At 48.6% G+C, this 27,668-nt stretch overlaps 1 protein-coding gene across 2 annotated transcripts in view; it reads right to left on the bottom strand.

Annotated features, from left to right (window-relative positions):
* Positions 1-1,092: 1,092 nt before the first annotated feature.
* Positions 1,093-27,668, bottom strand: part of BCL2L11 (BCL2 like 11) — a 153,458-nt gene continuing 126,882 nt past the window's right edge. The window contains exons 3-4 of one of the 2 annotated variants that reach the window (XM_082356238.1): positions 11,703-11,853; positions 1,093-1,287 (exon numbers count right to left, since the gene is read on the bottom strand). In XM_082356238.1, the coding sequence (XP_082212364.1) occupies positions 1,203-1,287; positions 11,703-11,853 (236 nt within the window). In that variant the 3' untranslated portion in view covers positions 1,093-1,202. Of the gene's footprint in view, positions 1,288-7,582; positions 8,043-11,702; positions 11,854-27,668 lie in introns of those variants that run through there. The other variant, XM_082356239.1, reaches the window with a different exon arrangement.

Genomic DNA, 27,668 nt, shown 5'->3' with positions numbered 1-27,668 from the left:
ATGTATGGAAAGAGGTTTATTTTAAGGGGTTGGCTCATATGATTATGGAGGCTGGCAAGTCCAAAGTCTGTGGGGTGGACCAACAGGCTGGAGACCCAGGGAGAAGCTGATGCTGCAGGTCAAGTCTGAAGAGCTGACGTTGCAGGTGAAGTCTGAAGAGCAGATTGCTGGAGAATTCCTTCTTGCTTGGGGAAGTCAGCCTTTTGGTCTATTCAGGCCTTCAGTTGATTGCATGAAGCTCATCCACATTGTGGAAGGCAATCTGCTTTACTCAAAGTCCACCATTTAAAATATAAACATTGAGAAACACCCACCCAGAAACATCCAGAATAGGCTCAACCAAACTGACACATAAAATGAACCATCACAACCTCTTATGCATCAGATTGGCCAAAGTGTTTGTGTGCCAGTACCAAGTGTTGGCATGAACAAGGAGCACTGGGAATTTATTCTGTGCTGATGATGTAGAGAGGGGCCATCTCTTTGGAGGGTGGGGATCCACACTGGGAAATTCACACACATGCATAAATATCCACAGCAGCCTTGTCTGTGGCTCCAGTGAAAAGCTGAAACGGAACTGGAAAATCATCAATAAGAAATAGATAAATTCAAAGTGATACTTTCATACAATAGAATATTATACAGCAGTTAAAATAAACACGTGAAAGCAACTCATACCTTCATGGCTAAACCTAAAGACAATGGTGAATGACAAAACCTAGTTTCACAAGGATATATACCATAGGGTAGATTTCCATAAAATTTAAAAACATGCAAAGCAATACTATGCAATATTTATGGACAAACACCATAGGGAAATCTAAAAACCGTGCTTGAGATTAATATACACTAAATTCATGGTCGTGCTGTCTCTGAGGAAGAGGGATGGGCAATGGGATCAAGGAGGCCATCAGCTGTGTCTATAATGTTTACCTGCTAATTTTTTTTTTAAGGCTTGAAACAAATGTGGCAAAATATTGACTTAATGAAGCCATGGGGGTGCATGGATATTTGTTATATTCTTCTCTCCACTTGTTCATGTATTTGAAATATTTCCCCAGGAGAAGTGTACAGAGGGTTCTGTGTCAGAGGCTGGTGACCCTACAAAGATAAGAGTGCAAAGGAAGGGGTGGGGGTCTCTTCAGCTCGACACAGCCAGTGCAGAGGACCACGCACAAGGCCTTGGGGGCTGCAGAAATTAGTTACTCTACAGCGTGGTGGTGCTTTTCTCCAGAGAGGGGCTGGTCCACATCCGCTCCAGTGGGTTCAAGTTCCCCTCCAAGAGACCTATTGACAGGAAAAGAATTGAGTCACTCATGTGGGTTGACCCTTATGACCTCAGCACTGAACCCTTAAGTTTTCAACATGTTTCTTAAATGGGGCTGAGAAATGAGAAAAGGACCCTGGGGGTAGCAGGAAATAAGACTAAGATTTTCCACTGGGGCCACAGGTCCCTGGGACTATTCTTAGGACCTGAGGGCTCTGGCAGCTGGCACCGCAGGGGTTTCATGCAGGTGAGTCACTGGGAAGGAACAAAATCAGTGCTATGCTCATCTCCACCTCTGCGTGTGGAGGAGGAGATATTTTAGAGTATTCAGAGGCGTTTTCTTTAAGGATGTTGTTTCCCCTTAGTCGTGATAGGAAGCCATCCAGAGCCAGCTGTTTCTCCATCGGGGCTGGGATGGGCTGGGAAAACATCTGTTGACTCAAAGTGAGTTTAAGGCTCTCAGGCAGCAACTTGTTAACATTTCTCATTGTAAGGCACACGAGGGCAGTGAATTTTGTCTGTTTTGGGAGCAGAGGGTCTCCTAGATAAAGGTGGCGCCGCATTCAGATCAGACCTGGGAAGGAGGGAAGGATGGACCGCACAGGGAACGGGCACCTTCAGTTGAGCTCAGACGCTTGGCCCTAGTCGTCCCCCATCATGGCCTCGCTGTTATCAATTAAAAGGTGGACGTCAAATAAACCCCAGAGGGACAGCCCAACCAGTGTCTCGACCATACGCTCTGCATCCTGCCCTTGCCACTATCAGTGTCCGTTCTGGGACATTTCTCCAGTGCCGTGAACCCAGACGTGTGACTCAGCAGAAATCACAGGCATATTTGGAGGGTAAAGTAGATGATCTTAATGAATTGCTTTGAGTCCGGAAACAAAGAAGCTGGCTGGTAATAAAGGAAAATGGAGCCTTTCTAGGTCCTTCCCAGCAAATGCGGAGATCCAGAGAAGGAAGAGAAAGCCAGCTAATGTGACATAAGTAACGTATTAAAGGGCCAGAGGGATGTGATGCTGGGCTTCAGTGGATGTGTGTGAGGGCAGCAAAGACACACCAGGTACATGTTTGGAGAAGCCACCCGATGGCCTTCGGGAATGCACCGGCCTGAAACCCAGATTGGAATTCCGGAAGCTTCCCCTGAGCCTGGAGTTCTGGGGCCTCCGACTAAAATGGGAGTGGAGGGGGATGGGGGGCAGGGTCTCTCTGCCCACCAACACGACCCTTTCTTCTTGGTCCTCGCCTCGGAGGCTGCCCACCCCCTGGGAAGCTGGCACTTTCCATATTAGTACATCATGACCTTCGTGTGTCATTTAGTTCACTCTGTAGGTTGAAATTTATTTTACAGATAAGATTTCAAGCATATTGTAATCAAAAGACTATGGTAACAACCACGCCCGGTCTGTATGTAATGCCCCCCTGGACCAGGCCCTGGGCTGGGGCTCCTGCGTGTGTTATCTCATGGAATGGCCTCTTGCCTGAGTATTATAATCACCATTTTTACAGATAAGGAAACTGAGGCTCAGAGAGGTAACTTTAAAATTCAAGTCACACAGCAAAGTAAGTGCAAACAGCAAGTATAAAGCCAAATTTCAGTCCCAAATCATTCTTTTCACGTCTCTGCATAGCGGTACAAGTGAATACCCACTTTAAGATGAGAATACCAAAATTAAATATTAAATATTCTCATAGAACCCTACATTTGCAAAAACACAGAAATTTTGTTGTAGAAACGCCCATTTATACGTCTTGAAAGTGACTGGTTGGAAAATAAGCAAAAACAGAAACGAGCAGAGAGGCTGAGAGGGTGCTATTTCGGCTCTGATGTGAGTTTTAAGGGAACAGGGACCAGAAAGCCACGCTCTGTCTCCAGCTGTCTCCCCACTGCTTGGGTAAAGCTGAGCTGTGAAGCCTGAGTCTCCCTGTGTGGTTTTTTCCGACGCCAAGTACATTGTTCCAACACCAGTTCTCCAACTCTCCAAAGCCAGCTGGATGTCCTGCAATTCAATCCAATTCTGACGCTAACTGTTCAGAGTTAGAGCAGAGCCCACAGGTTAGGGGCTCAGTCCCCCAGGATTGCCCCCACTTCAGATGCCAGCTGCAAATGAGGAGCCCAGGCTAACCACACTTCTACCTGGCCAACTACAAGCTCAGGGGTTCCCACACCCCCTCCCCAAGTTCAATAATTTGCTAGAACGACTCAAAGAACTAAGGATAGTGCTCTAACAATTACCGATTTGTTATAAAGGATACAACTCAGGAACAACTAAAGGGAAGAGATGTGTAGGGCAAGGCATGGAGGAAGGGGCAGAGCTTTGATGCCCTCTCTGGGTGTACCACCCTCCCAGCACCCCCGTGTGTTCACCAACCTAGAAGCTCCTAAATCCCATTGCTGAGGGATGTTTATAGAGGTGCCACTACATAGATATGGTTGATTAAACCATTGGCCGATTGATGATTGAACTCAATCTTCACCCTTCTCCCCTCCCAGGAGGTCAAGGGTGGGACTGAAAGTTCTAACCCTCTAATCCTGTGGTTGGTTTTTCTGGCTGACTAGTCCCATCCTGAAGCTATCTAGGGCCTCCCCATGGGTCATCTCGTGAGCATACAAAGGACAGTAAATTCTGAGCATTTTAGGCACTGTATGCCAGGAACTGGGGACAGAGACCAAGTATTTATTTTTATTACACCCCTCCCTCTCTAAAACCAGTTCCTGTTCACCAAGGTGCAGCATCCCAGGCTCACCAATTCCTAGAATCTTAGGGTAACTTTTAGCTTAACTGTCATAGGTAGACCCGACAGCCTTGCAAGTATTCTTCATGTAGCCTGGAACTATTTCACATTTTGATTTTGCTTATTAATTTGGCCATCTTTTCTGTAGTTGACCCAAGGTTTCTTCCACTGTGGTCAGAGAATCCACAATCTGCTTTCTATTTGGGAAACTTATTTATGATTTTCTTTGTATTCCAGTGTGGTCATGTGTTCTCTGATTTTTAAAGATGTACATACACACATTCATTCATTCATTCACCCATTCCTTTACTTATTTTTATTTTTTATATAATTTTAAAGGTTACACTCCATTTACAGTTATTTCAAAATATTGGCTATATTCCCCATGTCATACAATATATCCTTGAGGTTATCTTACACCCAGTAGTTTGTACCTCCTACACCCCCACCCCTATATTGCCCCTCCCTCATCACTGGTAATCACTAGTTTGTTCTCTATATCTGTGAGTGTGCTTCTTTTTTGTTATTGATATATTCACTAGTTTGTTGTACTTTTTAGATTTGACATATAAGTGACATCATACAGTATTTGTCTTTCTCTGTCTGACTTATTTCACTCAGTATAATACCCCCCCATGTCTATCCATGTTGCTGCAAATGGTATTATTTCATTGCTTTTTATGGCTGAGTAACATTCCTATATATATATATATATATATATATGTATATATAACATCTTCAGCCATTCATCTGTTGATGGACACTTAGGTTGCTTCCATAGCTTGGCTATTGTAAATACTGCTGCTATGAACATTGGGATGCATATTTCTTTTCAAATTTCTCTCATTCATTCATAGTGCTCTTCAAAACCTCTGGATTTTCACAAAACCTAGGCACGCTGGTTCTCATGTTGTCTGAGGGTTATTCAACTCATTGTTCTTCAGCATTTTGAGATGTGAAAAGCTGCTCACCTCCAGCCCTAGCCTCCTGTACTTACTTTATCTGTCACTAGACTGTCGCTGTGAAGGCAGGGACACTGCTGAATCCCTGGTCTGATACTCGTGAAGGTGCTAACAGAGGCTGCCTGTCTCCTGCCCTTTCTCTGTTTTTGGCCAATGGGACTGAAAGAGAGCAGAAAGATGTGGAAGAAATGCACAAGATTACAACTGTAAGGTTATCTTAAAATAATAATGATGAGAAAACCTATTTATTTTAGAGCTGGAGAGAACTAATTTGAATCCTGGTTTTATCCCTTTGTACTGAGAAACTTTGAGATTGTTCCTTAGCCTCTTGGAGCCTTCCTCGTTGTTTAATGGGAAAAATAATGCCTGTGTCATGTGGTTCCTGGGACCTGTGACAAGACATAGAGCGCACCCACACATGCCGTACAAGGCAGCTGACCACGGGCTGACTATGGCTGGGGTCCTGATGGTGGTGCTTGGTGCGTACCTGCCATCACTGCCGCTCTCATTCCCCTTCCTCACTGGGTCCCATCAGACTCGCCTGTTTTCAGAAAACTGACAGAGACTGACCAAAACGATAGCACCTTGAGGCTGATGTGAGCAAACACAGATCAGCATCAAAGACATGATTTCTTGTCTTATAAAATGAGGAATACTTTAAAGCTTACTAACAGTAACAGCTACTATATATTGGGTGCTCACTATGAGCCAGGTATGATTCTTAGAGCTTTCCATGTATTAACTCCTTTAATCCTCCCAATGGCCCCATGAGATAGGTGCCCTGACTATCCCCTTTTTATGGACAAGGAAACAGAGGCATTGAAAATCACTAACTCACCCAAATCACTCAACTAGCGAGCAAATCGACCCACGGTGAGATTCCATTTGTAGGAAGTTTAAGAACAGGCAAAACTAATCTATGCTGATAGAGATCAGAGTAGCAATTACCTGGGCAGGGGGTGGTAGTGGTGAATATATAAATGTACACACACACACACACTCACACACACACACATATCTTTCAGTGAAATGTACACATTTTGTAAAAGAAAGAAACAAGAAAATAAATACATCATTTGAACAGAAAAAAAAAACAAAACAAAACATGTGATTGCCCAAACGCCACTGCTTGAGGTTCTGATCTAATTGAGGTGAGCAGCAGTCTGATTTAGAAGTTTACTCATTGGTGCTATCACATTGCTGCAGGGTTGAAATTGTTGCTCGCTGAAGCCTCACTAGAAAGGCTAAGAGGAAGCAGAGTGGCTCTGTGTTGGGATTACGCCTTGTGCTTGGTGCAACCATGAGGCCCCATTGGCCTTTTGTTTCTCTACTCTAACCTTGAATTGCTCTGGAAATCCCTCTCTGAATTCTGCAGATGTTAGCTCTTCACCCATGACATCTGCAAGTTTCCCATTTTTACCGGAATCACCCTCTCTGAATTCCTCACCCCTTTTTATTCATCACCAGGCTAAGGACCTATATTAGTTGTCTTTAACTGTGTAACAAATCACCCCCAAACTTGGCAACTTAAAACAACAAACATTTGTCATCTCACACTATCTGTGGGTCAGGAACATGGACACAGCTTAGCTGGGTGCCCGTAGCTCAAGATCTCTCATGACGTTGCAGTCAAGCTGTTGGCTGGGGTCTCATCCGAAAGCTTGATGTGGGGCGTGGGAGTGTTTCCAAGCTCACTCATGTGGTTGTTGCTGTGGCTCCATCCTTCACCACCTTTGTCTCTCCATAGGCAGCCTCAGGACATTGTGACTGGCTTCCTCTAGGCTGTGTGATCCCAGAGAGGGTGAGAGAGCACCCAAGATGGAAGCCACAGTCTTTTCATAACCTGATATCAGAAGTGACAGCCCATCACTTCTGCCCTATTCTGCTCGTTAGAAGCAAGTCACTTAGGGGACTTCTCTGGTGGCACAGTGGTTAAGACTCCACGCTCCCAATGCAGGGGGCCCGGGTTCGATCCCTGGTCAGGGAACTAAGATCCCACATGCATGCTGCAACTAAGAGTTCGCATGCCACAACTAAGGAGCCCACGTGCCACAACTAAGAAGCTGGCAAGCTGCAACTAAGACCCAGCACAACCAAATAAATAAATAAATAAACAAATAAATATAGAAGCAAGTCACTTAGTCTATACCACACTCAAAGGTGTAGATACAGGTGGGTTGGATCATTGAGGGCCATCTTAGAGGTTGCCAACTTCAGGACTGCTAATTGTTTCTCTGAAAACAAAAGGGGAAGAAAGAGAAAGACCCAATATTGTACATTTCTTCTCCCTTCTGAGTCCAGATGGTGGGCCCAGTGTCTATTTTCATGCTTTAAAAGCCCACTCCCATTTCACTGGGTGGTTTTCAAACGGTCACGTGAAGAGAGGGATTACTTTCAAGGAAACTTCAGTCCCTCCTTCGGTTGATACCGCCTTTGGCTGGGTCTCTCCACAGAGCCGTTCTGGGGTGGAGGGAACACTCTCTCCCAGGGGCTTCTGTCTGAACCCATGGGCTTAAAAGTGGACATGGAAGGGCTTCATGAAAAACATCATTTGAGCACCTACTGGATACCAGGCTCCATGAGCCTGGGGCTGGGAGTGCTGGGCCCCATAGAGAAGCCAGTGCGATGGGTGAGAGAGACGTAGAGGGTCAACTTGTCAGAACCTCCCTCCCCCAAGTGCTATTATGGGGTGAGGGATATGGGGGGAGTTACTCGACCTTCAGGAGCCTCAGTTTCCAAAGCTTCTTAACGGAGAGATTATGTCTGTGACGCCCTCAGAGGCACACTGGAGTCGGGTGCTCCAACTAGGTCTCTGTGAAGCGTGGATATGCACAACGCGGCAGCAGAGATTACCCTGCAGAACCGTGTCTCGCCTGGGCCAGCCTGAGACTGGGCTCAGCGGAGCTTGCTGATGGTTTGAGCAAACCTGTATCCCGACGCCACGGGAGGCTCTCAGAAGAGCCGCTTCAGGGAGTGATGGCCCTGGGTCCACGTTCAGGTGCGGATGGGAGCTGGGTCAGGGTGAGCCATGTCTGGGTTCAGAGCCTGGTGGCTCTCTTGGCCGGTTCTCCCAAGATCTAGGAAAAGGGAGTAGTCCAGATAGAGGGGCCGGTTTTCAATCCTCATCATTTCCTTATGCTTTCTTGCTTGATTCTTGCCTCCTGTAACCCTTCTCAGGGATGTCACCCGGCCACTTCCTCCTGGCTAGAGAAATCTTTAAGAAGTTGCGAATTCTAGGTGAGTCCAGAGTTAGGCTCTGCCATGGGAAGCCTCTTTGGTTTTCCACCCTCCAGCCCCATCCCCACACCCTGCACCTCAGACTTCACATTTGGGTCTTGTTTACCAAGTGATGGAATCCCACGGTGGGTGTCAACCTCAGTCTCATCTGAGGGGCCATCAACTTGCCCATCTGGAACAGGAGGCTGCTAAGTCCCGAGAACGTGGGGCTCCCAAGCCAGTGCTGAGTGGGTGCAAGGGCGTGTCATCCTGAAGGTCAATGCCATGTGGGAAAAGGGTGGGGTTCTGTGCCCCCGCCCCCTTCCCAGCCCCAATACTACCTTGGGTAATTCCTTTAGCTTCTTTTCAATGTTTTTGCAATTTATAAATCAGAAAAATATTAAGAATCTGATCAAATAATAAACATGGAAGAACTCAGAAAACGGTGTAATTCAACAACAATAAACATGGAGCATCTGCTAAGTGTCAGACTATGTTCTGAGCATGAAGCCAAGGCAGAGCTCACAGCCTTGTGGAGAGACAGAGAAAAAACAAACACATGCATGCAGAGCACCCTGCAGAATAACAAGGCATGATGGAGGAGACAGAAGGAGGGAGCATAGTAAGAGGTTCAGGAAGGAAGCCCGCTCAGACCTGGATGAGATGAGCACTGAGCCATGCGCTTTCCTATGAGAAGAACATTCCAGAAGGAGGAACAGCCAGGTTCCCCAGATGGAAGGTGTGTGTGCCGGTGACTACGGTCTACATGGGAGCTCTGCCCCCAGGACCGTGATCCATCCATGAAACAACAGAGTATCTGGGGCACTGCAGATGCTTGCAGCAGCCGTGGCAACATGTAAAGGGTTTTCGGCTGATTTGTTGAAAATAAGGTCTAGAAATCAGTCAGCAAGAAGGTGATACAGAGTTCCCTGTGCTATACAGTAGGGGAAATCTGCTCAGTATTTTATAATAACCTAAATGGGAAAAGAATTTGAAAAAGAATAGATACATGTATATGTATAACTGGATCACTTTGCTGCACACCTGAAACTAACACAACGTTGTTAATCAACTGTACTCCAATATTAAAAAAAAAAAAAAAGGGGGATGCAGATCAACAGGATAAATTCAAAGCCCGAACTCCCTTCACAGCCCAGCCCAGCTCCAATCCCCCCTATCTCCCACCACACATCTTCCCAGCCCGCACGTCCCAGCAGCAAACTTCTCACTAGTCTGCAACTTGCCTCCAGCCTCGGTTCTTCCGGCTAAAATCTCCAGCCCCACCACTGTGCCTGACTTTTAAGAACCACCTCAAACTTCATCACTTCATGAAGACTCCCATCCTCCCTGGGGTCACCCAAGCAACTGGTCACTCCTCCCAGGCCTTCTCCTTTTTTTCTTAAGATTTTTTTTGATGTGGACCATTTTTAAAGTCTTTATTGAATTTGTTACAATATTGCTTCTGTTGTTTGCGTATTGGTTTTTTGGCCATGAGGCATATGGGATCTTAGCTCCCTGACGAGGGATGGAACCCGCACCCCCTGCATTGGAAGGCGAAGCCTTAACCACTGGGCCACTAAGGAAGTCCCCATCCAGGCCTTCTCTTGCACTTGGACATTCCTCCAACGTGATTCTATTGCCCAGGGCCACTGGGAGGTACCCGAGGACCTGCCGCCATCCGTAGTGTGACAGAGTGTTAGTGAGAACTGAGGCAAACAGGCAGGGGATCACATTAGTGATGGAGCAGAGGTGCGTCCCCCGTGATGTGGAACCACTGGAGGGTCACCGTCAGTTCATAATTACTCCAAAATACTCCTAGTAAATTTCCATTTTAATTTTATCTTTATTAGTAGTAATTGTGATGTCATTGCAGAGAAAAAGTGATACTCTGTTGGACAGTCTACAGAGCTGGCTTCGTACACACTTGGACAGGCCTGCTGTGTTTCTGGGAGTTACACACCACGACCTTTCCTTCTGGGAAGCTGCTAAGGGATGCGTTGCCTCCTGACGGGATCCAATGGCCGTATGCTGGAGGGTAGAGATGGGGCACGTTTTACCCCACCCTCCTCTCACTTAGCACAGAGCCTGGCAGCGTGGAGGGTCAGTGATTATTGAGATCAAACACCTGCCCAGCACCCAGCCTCCTGCCTTCTGCCTTGGAACCGGCATCTCAGCTTCCTCAGGAGTGATGAAAAAGGAAGCCAACCCTGACCTGTAGAAATAGTCTATTTCCTTAATTCCAAGGCACACAATTGTTCAGATTTTAATTATTCTGGATTCAGGATATGTCTTACAATTAGTTGGTACGTTACATGGGTGTTTCTTTTATTTTTTTCTCCCTCCCACAAAAAAAAAGCTGTTCTGAAAACAATGCCATGTCTTACAATGGATGGCATCTTAGAATCAAAGAAAATAGGAGTTAAAATCATGGGGTGGCAGCTGAAGGTCCAACTCATGTCGGACTCCCAGGAGCCACTGTGAAAATCATGTTCTGTTGTAAATGTCTGTTGGTGTGAGCGCAGGGCGACCGGATTCCTAGAGCCCTGGGGTTCCCTGGCCATCCCAGGATCACGGGGCAGACAAAGAAGAGTGTAGCATGGGTCCTGCCCACATGCGGTCAGCCGTGCCAGTCTGGCCACTGGCTTTTGTACTTTTCATTCCGGAATTCGTAGAGAAGGCTGCCAGCGACGAGAGGTAACCTCGGGACACACAGGCCTGTGTCAGGCCTTAGAATTCCGGAAGCCAGTGGCCAGAGTTGTGTGGAGCTAGACAGGACACATATGGGAATACAATTACAGTGAAGCCAGCGTGGCTGGAGCGGGGAATAGGGCCCTGTTGCATGAGGGCCCAGTGTGGTGAGCAGGCCCAGGTCTGGTGCTGGTCTTGCAGAAACACACCTCCTGGAACCCATTCCTCGCCACGCACTCCCGCCAGAGCCTCCTTGAACAAACACACCCCACGGTCTCAAAAAGCTTAGAAGTGCTACGGCAACTGTCAGGCTCTTGGAGAGCCATACACATTAAAGGCACTGAGAAGTCCTGCAGAAACATGATGAATGTTTGTTGAATGTTCTCCAAACATCTTTGATCACAGAACCCTTTGATTCAGGTTGCATCTTATAAAATCTGAAGATAGGAATTTTCTGCAGAACCACTACTGGGCAACAGTCCTGTCTGAGCAGAACGTTTGAGAGCTGAGAACCACTTTTGTCACTCTCCAGCTGATCATGGAAAGGAGAAAGCAGAGTGGAGAGGTGAAGGGCAAGACCACAGAAGAGACCCTTTCTGGGAGCCCAGGGCATGGCCCCACTTGCACGCCGGCCTCCTCCGGGAAGTTGGCTTTGGCTGTCACAGGTGTCCCCGGGGCAGTGCGCTGCCAGCCCTGGTCTGACAGGTATGCGAGCCAGGTGGGTGTGCTCAGCAGGGCCTTGGCACACGGGCTGAGTTGCTTTTGGAAGGATCTTTTCTCGAACAGGAACTCACACACGCACAAACAGCAGCAAAATACAAGGCCACACTCACCCACGAAGGTTGTTCTCTGGTTCCTCCTGCAAACCCAGGACAGACCTTGTAGAAACAAGCACTGCAGGGCATGGGGTACGGAGCCAGACAAAGAGGACTGTTGCTCTCTGAATTAGGGACACACAGATGCTGCTTGCCCTTCTCTGGAGATCTGTAAGGAAAAATGGTGGATAATACTGGTTGATAAGCAAGGCCCGAGTTTCCTAGTTTCTCCCTAAGCCCTTGGTGACCACCTCCTGGGTGCAGGACAAACAGAACTCCAAAGTACTTTAGGCTGCAGGTGGGTCTCTGGTGCCCAGCAAACTCTAGTGGGGAAAAGGATGCAGCCCTGGAGAGGTAGCAATAGCCAGTATAAAATCGCTGCTGTCAAACCCTCCTCGAGACAGCAGGGATCCGGGAAGAGGAGGCAGGTCTTTCCAGAAGACTCACTGGAAACATTGAGACTTGTGCTAAGTTTTGAAGGGTTGGTCTGGGGAGGAGGGAGTCACATGCAGCGGGCACAGCCAAAGCAAAGGCAGGGAAGCAGAAGGGTCAGGATTTGCTCTTCGAGTGACAAGCTGGTGCCTGGGGTCCTGGGACACCAGCTGGGAGGTGGGGCGCAGATACCTCCCACCTGGTGGATTTGTTCGTAGAGATATCTCTTGGGTACCAGATGCCATGCAGGGAAGGGTCTCTTGGCTTCCAGCAGTCGGCAGTCAGGAGGGGGCCATTGAGTGCTGGCTTGGGGTTGAGGACCTCTGGGGCGAGGAGACAGATGCAGGCCAAGGGTTTGGTGTGGCAGGCTTTTTTAGTGGACAGGCGTGGTCGTAGAAGGGGAGCCCCTGAGCTGGGAGAGCTAGAGTGGCGAACAGTGAAGTGTCAGGCCGGGGTGATTGGGCCCAGAAGCCCCAGGAAAAGTGGGGGTGGGAGGGGCACACCCCTGCCCCCTGGTGCCAGGGTTGTGGTTATGACTGAGGCCAAGTGCAGCAGGGGGGGCTGGCTGTGGGCCCCACCCAGGATTCCACTGCAGATGTGTTTTTCTTTCTTTTTTTTTTTTTATGAATTTATTTTATTTATTTATTTTTGGCTGTGTTGGGTCTTCGTTGCTGCACGTGGACTTTCTCTAGTTGCGGTGAGCAGGGGCTGCCCTTTGCTGCTGTGTGTGGGCTTCTCTTGCTGCAGAGCAGGGGCTCTAGGTGCGTGGGCTCAGTAGTTGTGGCACGCGGGCTCAGTAGTTGTGGCTCGCGGGCTCTAGAGTGCAGGCTCAGTAGTTGTGGCATGCGGGCTCAGTAGTTGTGGTTCGTGGGTTCTAGCGCTCAGGCTCAGTAGTTGTGGCACACGGGCTTAGTTGCTCCACGACACATGGGATCTTCACGGACCAGGGCTCGAACCCGTGTCCCCTGCATTGGCAGGTGGATTCTCAAGCACTGCGCCACCAGGGAAGCCCCAGATGTGTTTTTCTGAGCTGCACAGTGATCATTAAATCTAGGAAAGCTTTATATCAATGTCTCGATTTCTGGCTTCTCCTGAACAGTTGAAAGGCCTGGCCTTCGTGGGCCTGCACCTGGAGTGCTGGCCAGAGCTGGTCATGTGGCACTTGGGACTCGGGGACTGGGCCCTTCAGCCCCCACGTCCCCACTCTACTGACTGCCTCGTGCTCGGCTGGCTTCTCTCCTGTCCCTTTACAGCCCTGCTTGGCCCCTGACACGTAGGTTCACAGCCTGGACGCAGGTCAGGGCACGAGGGGCGGCTATTGACAGCAAGGAGCTGGGGGTGAGATCCAGCTCACATCCAGGTCCCCAATCCTCGGCATGTCCATCCCAGGGAAGGTGCTCCTTTTGCTCTTCACACAAAGATGTAGAGATTAGAGCTGGCCCTGCCCCCAAAGTCTCCCATTCATTGTTCCTCTGAGTTCCCATTGGCCACAGTGGACCACGTAGCCCATAAGAAGGAGAACAAGGCAGGGGGAGGGGGCTGGGACTGACAGGGTGCTGCATTCTCAGACACAACTGTCTGGACATCTTTAAAAACGTGGAGAGATCGGGATGCCAATACTCAGTAACTCTCAGCTTTGGGAAGCGGTCGGTAAGCGTCTAACCGAGCCATTTAAAGCTCAGAGGAGATTCGAACAAGTTGCTACTGCGGGTATAAATCATTGACTGCCTACCAGGATTTTCCTTCTGACCCTCCCAGCCTCCCGTGTCATGGTTATTTTTATTTCCCTGTTTTGCTGATGAGGAAATGGAAGCTCACAGAGGTTGAGTGATTGGCCCCCGGCCACTGCCCTTCACGCTAATACTAATACTAACAGTCGTTACCCGTCCGGGGCTGGGCTGAGCATTTCACACCCTTGGGCCCGTTTAGTCCTCACCCCACGAGAGAGCTGGTGCTACTCTTCGTGTCTAGACGGGGAGACTGAGGCCTGGAAGGGTCTGTGTGCGTTCTAAGCCACCTCCATGAATAAGACCAAAGGCCCACACCTAAGGGCTAATTAGGATGCACAGACGTGGGATTAAAACCTAGGTCTTCAATAGAGAACAGTTTTGTGGTTGCCAAGGGGGAGGGGCACGGGGGAGGGGAGGATTGGGAGTTTGGGATTAGCAGATGCAAACTATTAGATATAGAATGGATAAACAGCAAGGTCCTACTGGATAGCACAGGGAACTATACTCAATACCCTGTGATAAACCACAGTGGATAAGAATAGAAAATTGAGTCACTTTGCTGTACAGCAGAAATTAACACGACATTGTAAATCAACTATACTTCAATTTAAAAAAAACAAAACAAAACCTAGGTCTTCAGTGTAGAATCTGTACTACACCATTACTACTACTCTTACTCCATTTTTGATGTTAACCTCCTGGTACCCTGAGCTGAGACCATCTGTTCAGGTTATTCCTGGTACCCTGAGCTGAGACCATCTGTTCAGGTTATATGGTTAGGAAACTCCAAAATCTGAGCATTAACCAGAATGCTTCTAACGACTAGGAATCAGTGCCTTTCCTACAAGACAGACCACCTGTGGCTGACGCTGGTCAGTTGTAGGGATAGAGCTCCGGCCGAGTCAGCGACCTGGGTTCCAGCCCAGCCCGGCGACTCTAGCTGTGTGACGGTGGCCAGCCGCTTACCTCTCAAGGTCTCACCTGCCTCTCCTGGGACATGAACACGGCCTTGGCCCCTGCGTCCTGGGCTGTGGGGTCTGGTGAGGTCACATATGGATGGGGCTCGGATCTGGTGCTTGGCGAGCCACTGAGGATGGGGATGGAGAGGGGGTGTGTTTCTCATCCCAGGCAGAGGGGTGAGGGCCAACCACCAACAAGGCCGGTGAGAGTTTTGAGCCATTTCAGAGCAAGGCTGGCAATGGACCTGGGAGCACAGTCCAGCTCCAGGGACAGGATAGAGGGGCAGCCCCTGCATCTTATCACATGCAATGCCCCCATCCCCCGGCAGAGTGGGGAGAGAGCTCCCGGCCGCTTCCTGCAGAGGAGCGCTGCGAAAGACCTGCCCAAAGACCTACACCCTCCCACCCAGCCCTGCCACTTAGACACCTGGCCCTGGACCACTCAGTCCCCAGGCCCCCATGTCTCAGGATGGTCCCAGGCAGCAGGGAGCACTTAATCAGCTTCCCCTATCCTCCTAACAATGCCAGGCATTGAGCCACTCTGCTTTTCCAGAAGCTTCTGTGTCCAAGGTCAGGTGGCCACTCGGTTATTTTCGCTCTGTCCCTGGGGTCGCCACTGGGCTTATGACAAAAATCCTCCTGCTCAGGACTTGGGGAGTAGAGGAGCCCGGTGCCCACCCCCCAGCTGCCGTTTACATGCATGGCCCTGCAGGTTTGGGGGCTTAGCTCTCCTCCAGGGGGAGCCCCACATGGAGGGTACCTTTGGTCCCCCAGCTGCTGAATCTTGCTCCAGCATCCTTGAAGACACTAAAAACCTGTTTAAAAGAGAAACTCTACTCTATTGATAGTCTGTAATGACCTATGTGGGAAAAGAATCTAAAAAAGAGTGGACATATATATTTGTATAACTGATTCACTTTGCTGTACACCTGAAAGTAACACAACATTGTAAGTCAACTATACTCCAATAAAAATTAAACAAAAAAAAGAGAGAGAGAAGAAAGAAAGAACACCAATTTGTTGTGCTGAAGCAGCTCCCACTAGCATCAGGTCAGATGGAGCTGGGGTGGGAGCCGAGTGGCAGCAGCCAGAAGGCTTTGCAGTCCTGGATTGTTTGTCCAAGTACATCCTGTGAATATGCAAAGCTCTCTGGCCCCTGCCCGTGGCCCAGCTCCCATCCATAACGCATTCAAACACTTGAAAGCAATTACAGTAGTTGGAGCTGTCAGCCTGGGCTGTTTTTTCCTAACCAGACGGTGTCCAGGTGCCCATCCCCCCTATCAGAGGGGGAAATGCCATGGTGAGGAGCCAGGTCAGAGCACTGGATGGAGGGCAGGGGGGTGGTGAAGAGGGGGGAGACTGAGGAGCTGGACCAGGGATGGGAGAGGCTCTGGAAGGTTCTGCTGTAGGGAGTAGAAGGGCAGTAACATTCCCTTCCCTGGGAGCTGAAGATAGGAAGACAGCAAGGGGCTGTAAAAAAAAAAAGGAAAAAGAACAGGACACAGGACTTCCCCGGCAGTCCAGTGATTAAGACTTCACCTTCCAATGCAGGGGGTGCAGGTTCGATCCCTGGTCGGGGAGCTAAGATCCCACATGCCTCACGGCCAAAAAAATAAAACAGAAGCAATAGTATAACAAATTCAATAAAGACTTAAAAAAATGGTCCACATCAAAAAAAAAATCTTAAAAAAAAAAAGTATTATTAAAAAAAAAAAGAAGAACAGGACAGATGTTGGGGGAGAGTGAGAGAGAAAGAAGCGGGGTGGGGTCGTGGGGAGCAGGATGAGGAACAACAGCTCCAGGTCCAAGTTGGCAGTCTGTTTGAAAGAAAAGTGTGCAGGTCCGGGAGGAAGGGAAGGATGTGAGATCTCCGAGGTTTTGCTGAAATTTTCAGGTGCGAATGATCTCTCATTAAAATAGTCACAAGAGAGAAGCTGCCACCAACTTATCCATCTGGAGAATGGGTCAGGGGAGGTCTCAGGAGGGAAGAAGTCTCCGTGGAGACTGAGAACCAACACAGGGTCATGGAGCTTTCAGAGTCAGAAGGCACCTCTCATGAATGAGAAAGCTGAGGTCTGGGGACGGTAAAGTGACAATAAAGTGATTTGCCCCAAATAATCCAGCCTGAATTCAAACCCTGAGTCCAAACCACCACGCTATAACAAGGCAGGTCAAAAGTATGATAAAGATATATCAAATATACCCGAAACTAACGTCATGTTTTACATCTATTATACCTCAATAAAAATATATACGATAAAGATAGATGGTGGGCTGGTAGTCAGAGCTCTCTGCCCACACCATCCTCCTACACACACTGAAACCCACATAGGATGATGGAATGTGGTAGCTTCTTGTCTCTAACAGATATTAATTTTGCAACCTGGTGTGCTTTAAACAGTACACTAATAAAGCAGAATTTACACATCCAAACAACGACCTTGAGTTCCTTGAAAAGCTGCACACCTATGTTTAGCAATTGAACTCACGTTTGTTAATTCCTTTCAGAGTAATCCATCTACAATTCATACTCATTCCTGAATGCCTATGTGAGTCAGACTCTGGTATTGGCAATTAAAAAATAAAAAAGACAGAGCTCCCACTGTGTAATTGCTAAACACAATAACAGTTTTAATCAAGGTATTGAAGGAGGGTCAGGGGAGCCCAGGAGGGCAGGACTGCAGCTGTGTGTTCAGCTGGGAGGGCTTCGTGGCAACTTTACCATGCGCTTCCCAGAGCAGACATCACTAATCAATCACAGCATTCTCTCCCAAGGAAGCTGGATCAAGCTCAGCATCTTTGTCAGCCTAGCTGAGAAGCTCATATACCTTCTCTGATTTGCCATCCCTGGGATGCTAGCTGAATCTGCCCATTTTCCAGAGGAAAGTGAGGGACAGAGAGTTCAGAAGCAGGGTGAGATCTAGAACCCAGATCAGCTGACACGGGAGACTGAGCAGCTCAGAGACCCTCCCGCCAAGTGGTCAAAAACCACCCATGGCAGCCTCTGTTTCACCCCTCAACCCCACCCCCCTGGCCTTGGATCCACAGATAAAATTACATTCCCAAGAGCAGTGCTTGGATTTTATGAAATACTATAGAAAATGGGTCCTCAACCTCCAGGCCGTGGACTGGTGCCCATCTGCGGCCTGTTAGGAACTGGGTCACACAGCAGGAGGTGAGCGGCGGGCAAGCGAGCGAAGCTTCATCTGCCGCTCCCCATCGCTCCCCATCGCTCACATTACCGCCTGAACCATTGCTCCCATTACTGCCTGAACAATCCGCCCCCCTCCCCCCGCACCCTGCCACCGCTGTCCGTGGAAAAATTGCCTTCCACGAACCCGGTACCTGGTGCCAAAAAGGTTGGGGACTGCAGCTATAGAAAACAATTTGTTTTTTCTTCTCTTACTATTTTTTGTTATATAATGCATTCTCTTCAGAAAAACTAAAAACTACAACTAAGTAAAAAGAAAAAATTAAAGTCACCTATAATCTAACCACTGTTATTTACATTTACACTTTGTTGAATATTTTTCTAGTATCTTTCCAGGCATTTTTCTCTCTGCTTATGCATCTGAGTAGTGTGTAATTGCAGAGTAATGCATTTATCCTGTATGTCTAAATGTATATGTGTGTATATGCATACATATATGTATATATGATCTGTATGTACGCATATATACACATATACATACAGACACATACATAGACATATAGACATATATATATGATCCTATTGCACACTCGTTTGTAAGCTTCCTTTTCCACTTACCAATATATTATGAATATGCAAAACTTCCCTCTGAATGTCTGTGTCACTGCCAACATACACCCTCCTGGCCCCCATTCCTCAACCACCAGTATTATGGGTATTGATCCCCTTCATTCAGGCGGGCTTCCCAGGCAGTGGAGGGGGGGTGAGCCTGGGCCCACAGAGAGCACCACAGGGCTGGAGATGGGGTGAGCCAAGGAATGGAGAGTTCCAGATAACCATGTGCAGAGCAATGCCATGGCCTGTGTCCAGCAACCAGGAGAAAACCTGGGGAACAGGAGCTGGATGCGGCTGTGTCCGCTAGCCGGGAGCCAGGGCCCCCAGGCCCTCAACCTGGCCTCTGCTGCCCCATGCCTGCAGCCGGGACCTGGTCCAGCAGAACCAGGCTACCAGACAGAGCGGGAAAGGTGGCCGCAGGAGGGGACGGTGTTTTGTGGATGAGCTGATTCTCACAGGGGTCAACAGAGCGGGAAGTCCTGGAGAAACCATCCCCCAGGACTTGACTGAGCAAATTGACTTGCTGGAGGAACCCCATTTCAAACCGAGAGATCCAGAGGGGAAACAAAAAGCATTCTAGTTAAATTGTTCTATATTTAAAAACTGGGAAAAAGGAAAAACCTAATTCGAGTATTGAAGTTCCGCTGTTTAGAAGTCCACACAGGTCCAGCCCGTTAACCTGGTTAAGGGGTGCACGCTGTGGCTGGGAGGTGTGATTGGGAGCGCCTGGCACGAGATGGCCGTCAATCAGTTTCTACTCTCCCTCCCTTCCTCCCTGCACCCCCCCAAAGGACATTAAACTGAACACAGCTTGAGAACGGAGACCTCATTTCCCTGTTACCACCAACAACACCCTGCACACACTGACTCCACCATAAACATCTTGAGTTTGTGACCCTTGTAGGACAGACAAAGGAAGAATGGTGACGTCAGAAAACACCCTTGCCTGGGACTCATTACAATGGTTTGAGGTTTCAGACGGGCTCAGCGCAAAGAGACCCTGGAATTGAGCCACGATCCCTGGAAGACATTGCGGGTGCCACGTGGGAGGGAGGGTCAGGGCCATTCTCCAAGACAAGGAGGAGAAACCGCCGAAGACATCACAGACAAGAAAGGTCAGGAGCTACAGGACCTGGGATGGAAAAAATCTCACTTCTAAAACAGCCTCAAAGCGCACACGCTTAAGAGCTTTCCAGAAACTCTTTAGGACAGAAAAGGCTGAGGAAGTGTGGGTCTAGGATATGAACCTTTAGCAAGAAACCACCTCTCTGGTCTCCTACTGCCTTGGGCTGTGTTTATGACTCAATGTCTGCCCTTCACCAGCTTCCTCTACACCTCGGAAAACAAAGACGTGCTTTCACCCATTCAGAAGGTGAGCCCGTGTAGGTGTTGGCACCGCAGCAATAGAGGGGCTAGAGCAGCAGTCCCCAACCTTTCTGGCACCAGGGACCGGTTTTGGGGGAGACAAATTTTCCATGGCTGGGGCGGGGGTTGGGGGATGGTTCAGGCGGTGATGAGAGCCATGGGGGGGGGGGATGGGGAGCAACAGATGAAGCTTTGCTCGCTGGAGCCCACTGCACACCTCCTGCTGTGCGGTCCTGTTCCTAACAGGCCACAGCCCAGCACAGGCCTGCAGCCCTGGGGCTGGGGACCCCGGGCCTAGAGGAAGGATGAACAAAGGGACGACGTGATCCAGAACGGAGGCGAGGCCAGTTTGGAACACGTTGCTTGCTATCTTCACTTGTGCACAGCTGAACAAGTTGGCATGTGTGTCTGGACAAGAATGGAAAGGGAGGCTGGCCCTGACTCACCGACCAGGGAATGTCAAATGGAAGGAGTGGGAAATGGGTCAGGGCATTTGCCTTTGGACTTCACGGAAAGGCTAGGAAGCAGGAATGAGCAGAGTTCCTTCCACAAAAATCTAAAAGCCAAAGGATCAAATAGATCAACTTGAAAAAGTGGAAGGGCTGGCAAAGAAAAGTTCCCCCCCAGAAATCACCAAGGTCATGGGGGAAGATGGTGAGAAATTTTTATGCATTAGAAAAAGGTATACTAGAAAGCCAGGTTGAGGTTCCCACCAGATCTGGCTTGTCCCATCACATTGCCCACTCTGATGGGTTAGCCCCGGCTACTCATCTGGTTGCCCCAAGGACTGCCCACTCTTATGACCTCATTGCCCCTTGACTACCTCACTGAAGACCTTGTCTCCAAATGAGGTCGCATTCTGAGGTCCTAGGAGTTAGAACTTCAACACGTGAATGTTGAGGTGGACACAATTCAGTCCATAACAGAGATTGGCAGGTAGAATGTTTACTGTGGGGTGTCCTCAGGATCAATACCTGTGAAAGGAGGAGGAAGAGGAAGAATAGGCAGTGAGAGACCAGGACAGTGGCATAGGGCTGGCCCTGCAGGGAACTCTGGAGCTAGGATGACCCTTTGGAATTGTCCTGAGTTGGGTCGAGACGTGCTTGCTTTTTACACCCCTACAGTGACTAGTGGCCACCCCAGGAAGGGCTCTAAACTTGCTTGGCTCCGTGCACCTGAGGTAGTCCCTGAAGGGGCCACAGCAGGAAGCTGCCAGCAACACAAGTCCTTCCTTGAGGGTGGACATCTTAACCTTGAGGGTGGATGATGGTTGCACGTCAGAGGGACAGACCCAGCCGAGGTGCTGTGACAGTCAGGGGGTCACTGTTTCTCCCCCCCCACCAAGGGGAGATCGGGAAAGATCTCATGCAGTGGGTGTCATTCGGCCATGAATTAACAGAATGGGAAGAACTGGCTCCTGGGAAGCAGGTGGGAGCTCCAGGGACCACGGGGACTTCCCAGGTGGGGAAACAGAGGGAAAGAAATGTGGCATCACTGAGTGGGGCCCTTATAGGCAACTCCAAACATTTGTGGTAGGCAGAGCAGAGAGTTTGTGGAGAGGAATGAAGGCTGGAAAGGAAGGTGGAGGCCTGAGCAGGGTGGCCTTTGCTGCCCAGATCGGCAGGTGGTGGGAGCCACCAACATTTCCAAACAGGACAATGACGTGGTCAGAGCCATACTCAAGGAGATTGCTGGGGCAGCACTGTAGGAAGTGAGTTTTTGGCAAGAGGAGAACTCCTGAGGCCCCTAAGTGTCAGGGGAAGAGGGGAAGCCGCTCTGGAGTGGTGGCGGTGGACCACTGGGATGGGCAGGAGAGGGGCTACTGAGGAAGGGCTGAGGATGTGCCATGAGGCAGCAAGGGAGGAGGGAGGTGAAGACTTGACCGAGGGCATGGGAGTTTTCCGAGCAGAAAACTCAGGAGTGGAGCAAATTTGAGAGAGAAGATAGTTTCTGTGAAGATCCTCCATGGGCAGTTGAAATATGGGTTGATAATTTGAGAACCGGTCAGGGCCGTGATGATGGATTGGGAGCCCAGCCACAGCAGGAGTCCCAGGGAGACTTCTCTTAAGGGACTTCCATTTGGGAAGACAAGACCAAGGCATAGAGACATCAGCCCCTGATGTGTGATCCCACCTGCAGAGGAGCTGAACGGAGGTGCATAGCTGCAGAAGGGCAGCCTGGGCAAGGGTGGGGGAAGAGGGCACTTGAGTTGGATCTTGAGAGAGGAACAGAATCTGCTTAGGAACAGGGGGTGTGGAATAAGTTGGGGGAGGGCCCCAAAGACCTAACCAAGCCCTAAGGAACAGAGAGAAACAGGTGGAACTGATCAGCAGTGGTGAGGGTGGAGAACTAGATCTCAGTGTGGATGGAATTTACAGAGAGGATGAGTTGGAGAGGGGGCCATGGACTGAACCACAAATGAGAAGGATGTTGAAAGGAGAGTTGTTCCTCTACTCACAATACTTCTCATAGCAAACGTGTGGGTTTTCCAAGCCAAGAAATTCTCTAATTCTCTGCAGATACCAACTGGATGTCCTACAATTTAGTTCAGTTCTGATTCTAACTACCCAGAGTTAACACAAAACCCACAGGTTAAGGGCTGAGTTCCACAAAACTCCCTGCATTTCAGATGCCAATCACAAGTAGTGGATCCCCAGGTTACCCACATTTCTGTCTGGTTTGGCTACAAATTGGGGGTTCCCATGACCTCCTCCTCAGCCTTGATAATCTGTTCTAACAGTTCATAGCACCCAGTGAAATAGTTTTACTTACTATTTCCAGTTTATGGTAAATGATATTGTAAAGGATACAAACAAACAGCTGGATAGAGGTCTGGAAGGTTCCTAAATGTAGGAGCTTCTGCTCCCATGGAGTTTGGGGTGCACCACCCTCCTGGCTCATGGATGCATTCCCCAACCCAGAAGCTCTCCAAACCTCTTTGTTCAGGGTTTTTATGGAGGTTCCATTACATAGGTAGAGTTGACTAAATCCTTGGCCCTTGGTGATTAATTTAGTCCCCAGTATCTCTCCCCTCCATGGAGGTTGGGGTTGGGCTGAAAGCTCCAACCCTCTAGTCATATGGTTAGTTTCTCTGGCAACCAGCCCCGGTCCTGAAGCTATCCAGGAGCCCCACCAAGAATCACCTCATTAGCATAAATTCAGGTATGGTTAAAAGGGCTCATTATGAATCACAAAAGATGCTCTTCTCTCCCCTATCACTCAGGAAATTCCAAGGGTTTTTGGAGCTCTTGTGCTTGGAACAGGGGATGAAAATCAAATATATATTTCTTGTCATATCACAGTATCACAGTGTCTGAGGTCTCAGCTCTGGTCCCAGAGCAGGTAAAGAATATGGAAGGTTCACTCTATCCAGAACCCTCCTTCTGCAGCTCAGCTGGGGCTGTGCCTGATCAGCCCCTTGCCTTGGCCTCCCAAGCAGCCCACCTGCTCCTTCACCAGTCTTTCCTCCCCACACCCTCAACCCCACCCACCATCAGAGAGGTCTGGTTCTCACATTTCATCCTCATAGGTCTGTTACCCAACTGTATGTCAGGCATTCTGCTGGTTCCAGGGCAGCTCCCAACCCCAGTTGGGACCAACAGAATCTTTGCACTTCATTTGGCTGCTAGAGACCAGACTTAGATGTCTGGGCCGTCCTAATGGGTGCACAGTGGCCACCTGGGTTAACCCTCTACAGATGGCCACATTGGCGGCAGCAGCCATGGAGGGGGCGCCCTCAGGGAGGGCCCACTGTGCAGGCCTTCCTTTATTCCAACTGCTTTCTGTTCTTGCAGTTTAAGAAGAAAACAGGCAGCCCATCCCTCCTTGTAATAGATGCCTCTGCGTATTTGAAGACAGTAGTTAAGTCATGCCTGAGCTTTCTCATCTCCAAACTAAACAATCTCAGCCCCTGTAACCTTTCTTGGCAAATTTTAAGGCCCATATGCAGAGGGAAAGCAAAACAAAACCATCTGATGGGGGAGGCCTCCTATCTCCAACCCAGACTCTGCGTTTTGAAACTTGGGTCTTTAATTACATGTAAATTGGGTAGCTTCAAGCATTGGAACCAGTGAGAGACCAGGTGTTCATCAAGCCTCCCACGTGTTTGGCTGCAAAGCTTCGTGTGAGCACCCAGCTGAGGCTTGCATTTCTTCTGTGTTCAGATGCATTTGGGGGGATGAAAAGGTACATCGCTGGGCAGTGACCTAGAAGCCCAATCTGCTGAAACTTCCTGCCCCAGTCTCCTAGGGGTGGGATGGGTCCCAGGAGCCTGTAGAGAGCCGGGCAACCTGCTGGGAAGGCTGCCCTCTGACCCCGCAGAAGCTGGCAAGACCGGTTTCCCAGGAACTCTCAGTGGAGCTGGTAACCTTGCCTGTCAGCTCTCCCCAGAGACTTCCTGCTGCTTCTAAAACAGGAGAGAGGCTGCCGGTGCTGAGTGTCCGCAGTGGGGTCCTCATATCACATTCAGATTTCTTCTTGAGGTGGTTTCCTGGGGGCACCTTTCCCAGGAATTCACTGGGTGTCTTAGGAGACCCCAGGTTAGTAGGTTCTGCCCTCAGGTTTTGCCGGCTGTGGACCAATTGTCCTTTGGGTCTCCGGGGCCTCTTTCTTCCTTCAAAGCCCAGTGTTTGTAGATCAGGCCGAGCTTCCAGAAACAGGAGAGTCACATTACAAGCTCACTTAAGCAAATTCAACACGTTTTTCTAAATAAATAAAAGTTATTTGGACAGTGCCAATACTTCGTGTGTCATTCTCATTATACCCAGCAGTGGATAGGGAGGGGAGGGTACATTAGTGCATCCCTCTGTCCGTCTGTGCTGTCCTTCCTGCTGGCTGCTCAGGCTGGAGGCCCCTTGTTTTACAGTACGGCCTCTAAGTAGAAGTCTGAAACCGGGACTCAACCAGAGAAAGCATCTTTTCCAGCATTGGAGAAAAAATGTGCTGTGTAGACTTTTCAGTAGCAAAGGAGTTGATCTCAAATGCGGTGCCTCCGTTAGGATTTTCAGGAGAAGTTTTGACTACGTGAAAAATGTGCCTTGGGGTGACTTTAGAACTTCACCCCCAGGTAGAGGTGCCTCCACTGTGTGGCCCCTGGCAGGGACTCAGCCAGTGGACCCTAAGTGAGGGCAGCCCCCCACATCTGCCTTCCTCACTCTTGTATCCCCAGCACCCAGGACACTGCCTGGCTCTTGCAGGCCCTTAATAAGTAATTTCTGATTTGCTTGAGTGGTTGCATTAACTCATTAGAGACACAAAGTCCCACTTGGATACTTATGGCATGCCTACTGTGTAAACTACTCTATGGCTGGTAGGGGACAGGAATTCAAAGAGACAAAAATCACACTTTCCTTCCCCAAATGTATATAAAGCCACCAAGAAGACAAGACATTGACACATCAAAAATGTAAATAAAATATAAAGTGGTTTACCCCAACCGTGCCAAAGATGTGTTCATAGAAACAAATTCTGTCACCAAACTCCTGTTTTCTAAAGCAGTTTTTCCTAAAGCATGTTTTTCAGGATATCAGTTTCTTTGGGTGTTAATGTGAGAAAAAAAAAAAGTGATGGTTAGATGAATTCAGGACCAAGTTAGGCAGATTTCTTTAGCATAGGCTTTCTTGAAAACCTTTTTTTTTTGAAAAAAAAAAAAAAAGCTTTATTGGAAGTTCCCTGATGGTCCAGTGGTTAGGAATTGGTGCTTTCACTGCTGAGGCCCCGGATTCAGTCCCTGGTCAGGGAAATAAGATCCTGTAAGCTGCACGGCATGGCCAAATAAAATAAAATAAAATAAAAAATAAAAAAAGCTTTCTTGAGCTAGAATTTATACATAACAAAATTTATCCATTTTAGGTGTCCAATAGGTTTTTTAAAAAAATTATTTTATTGAAGTATAGTTGATTTACAATGTTTTGTTAATTTCTGCTGTATAACAAAGTGATTCCGTTATACATTTATATACATTCTTTTTCATATTCTTTTCGGTTATGGTTTATCACAGGATATTGAATATAGTTCCCTGAGCTATACGGTAGGACCTTGCTGTTTATCCAAACTATATATAATAGTTTGCATCTGCAATAGCTTTTTGTATATTTATAGTTGGGCAGTCATCACCATGGCAACTATAGAACATTTTCATCACCCCAAAATGAAACCTTGTGGCCATCTGAAATGACCCTCCCACCTAGGCAACCACTAATCTACCTTCTGTCTCTGTAGATTTGCCTGTCCTTGCTGTTTCATATAGACGGAATCATACAACATGTGGCCTTTTGTGACTGGCTTCCATAACATAGTTTCATCTAAGTTCATCAGCCCTTCATTCCTTTTTGTTGAGGAATGATATTTTATTGTCTAGAGATGTCATATTTTGTTTATCCCTTCATCAGTTGGTAGACATTTCATGGGCATATTTTGTGTGAACAGGTTTTCAATTCTCTTGGGTATATACCTTGAAGTGGAATTACTGGGTAACTTGGTGACTCTATATTTCATTTTGAGGACCCACCCAACTGTTTTCCAAAGTAGCTACACCATTCTACATTCCCATCAGCAGTGCATGAGAGTTCTAATTGCCCCATGTCTTTACCAATGCCCTTTATTGTCCCTCTTTTTTTATGCTAGCAATCCTAGTGGGTGTGAGGTGGGTTTTGATTTGCATTTCCCTAATGAACTAATGACGTGGAGCATCCTCTCCTAAGCTTTGGAATCTTTGACATGTTGATTGCTTCATGAATCTTCCAAAGGGGACACAGTGAGCAACAGTTCCTAATGCATTGCACCACGGATCACCCTTGCACAGGGCAGCTCCTGGAATGTGAGCCCACACTCCAAAGCTGGGATGCACTGGCCCAAAGCTGTCTATGCCCGGAAATGTGAGTTTGGGGAACACCTTTAGGGCATTACTTTTACAAGATTTTCTCAAAGTAAAGAATTCTTAACTCTTTGCTGTTTTACATGGAACTTTGTCAAGGGTAATTTTGGCTAAAATGAAAAAGGAAAAGCAGGCTAAGATCTATCTCCTTGAAAACTGTAAAAATTCTGTTGTTTGACGGGGAGAGTTGAGGAAGTTTAACCCCCCCCCGCCCCGCCCGTGTCCCTTCTTGTGGCCAGCAGTGGCCAACTCTGCAAGATTGTCTTAATGCTTTTGCCTCCAAAATGGTTCAGGCATAGCTGGAGACATGGTGCAGGGCATCTCGGTTGCGCTGGGTTGTCTCAGCTTGACTGGGGACTCCAGGTTCCCAGAGGTCACTTCACAGGGACAGAGAGACACTCCAGTCCCAGTTCTGTCCCAACACATGTAGTGATGAGGTCCTGGGCGTCCTGGGCTTTATAAGCCAAACAGACCATAGGCCAGAAGTTCCCAAGTGTTGGAGAAGCAGTGCCCATCTCCTAGTCCGTTCATTGCTCTGGTGTCTTCTCGGGAGCGTCCTCGCTCTGTCCTCCCCGGAGCCAACCACAACCTCAGCCGGGCCCTCTAACAGTGCCCACGCCTCTGATTCCCCGGGGGGGGGGGGGGGGGGCGGGGGTCTCTGCTCATCCTGTGGTTATGGGCTTTGAGTCTCCTCCGGGGTCTTCCTGAAGCCCAGTGTGGCCTCCAGGCACACCGCCCCCCTTTCCCCACTGTTTACCTGCCTCACAAGCCAGGCATAGCCTCTCATCTGAGCCCTATGAGAAGTCCTTTGCCAGAAGCTGAAGTTTTCTCCTCAGTATGATTCAAACATGCCCCTTC

This window comes from Balaenoptera borealis (genome assembly GCF_965194805.1).
Source record: "Balaenoptera borealis genome assembly, chromosome: 15".
NCBI classification, from domain to species: Eukaryota; Metazoa; Chordata; class Mammalia; order Artiodactyla; family Balaenopteridae; genus Balaenoptera; species Balaenoptera borealis.
This window is presented reverse-complemented; position numbering and strand designations above follow the sequence as displayed.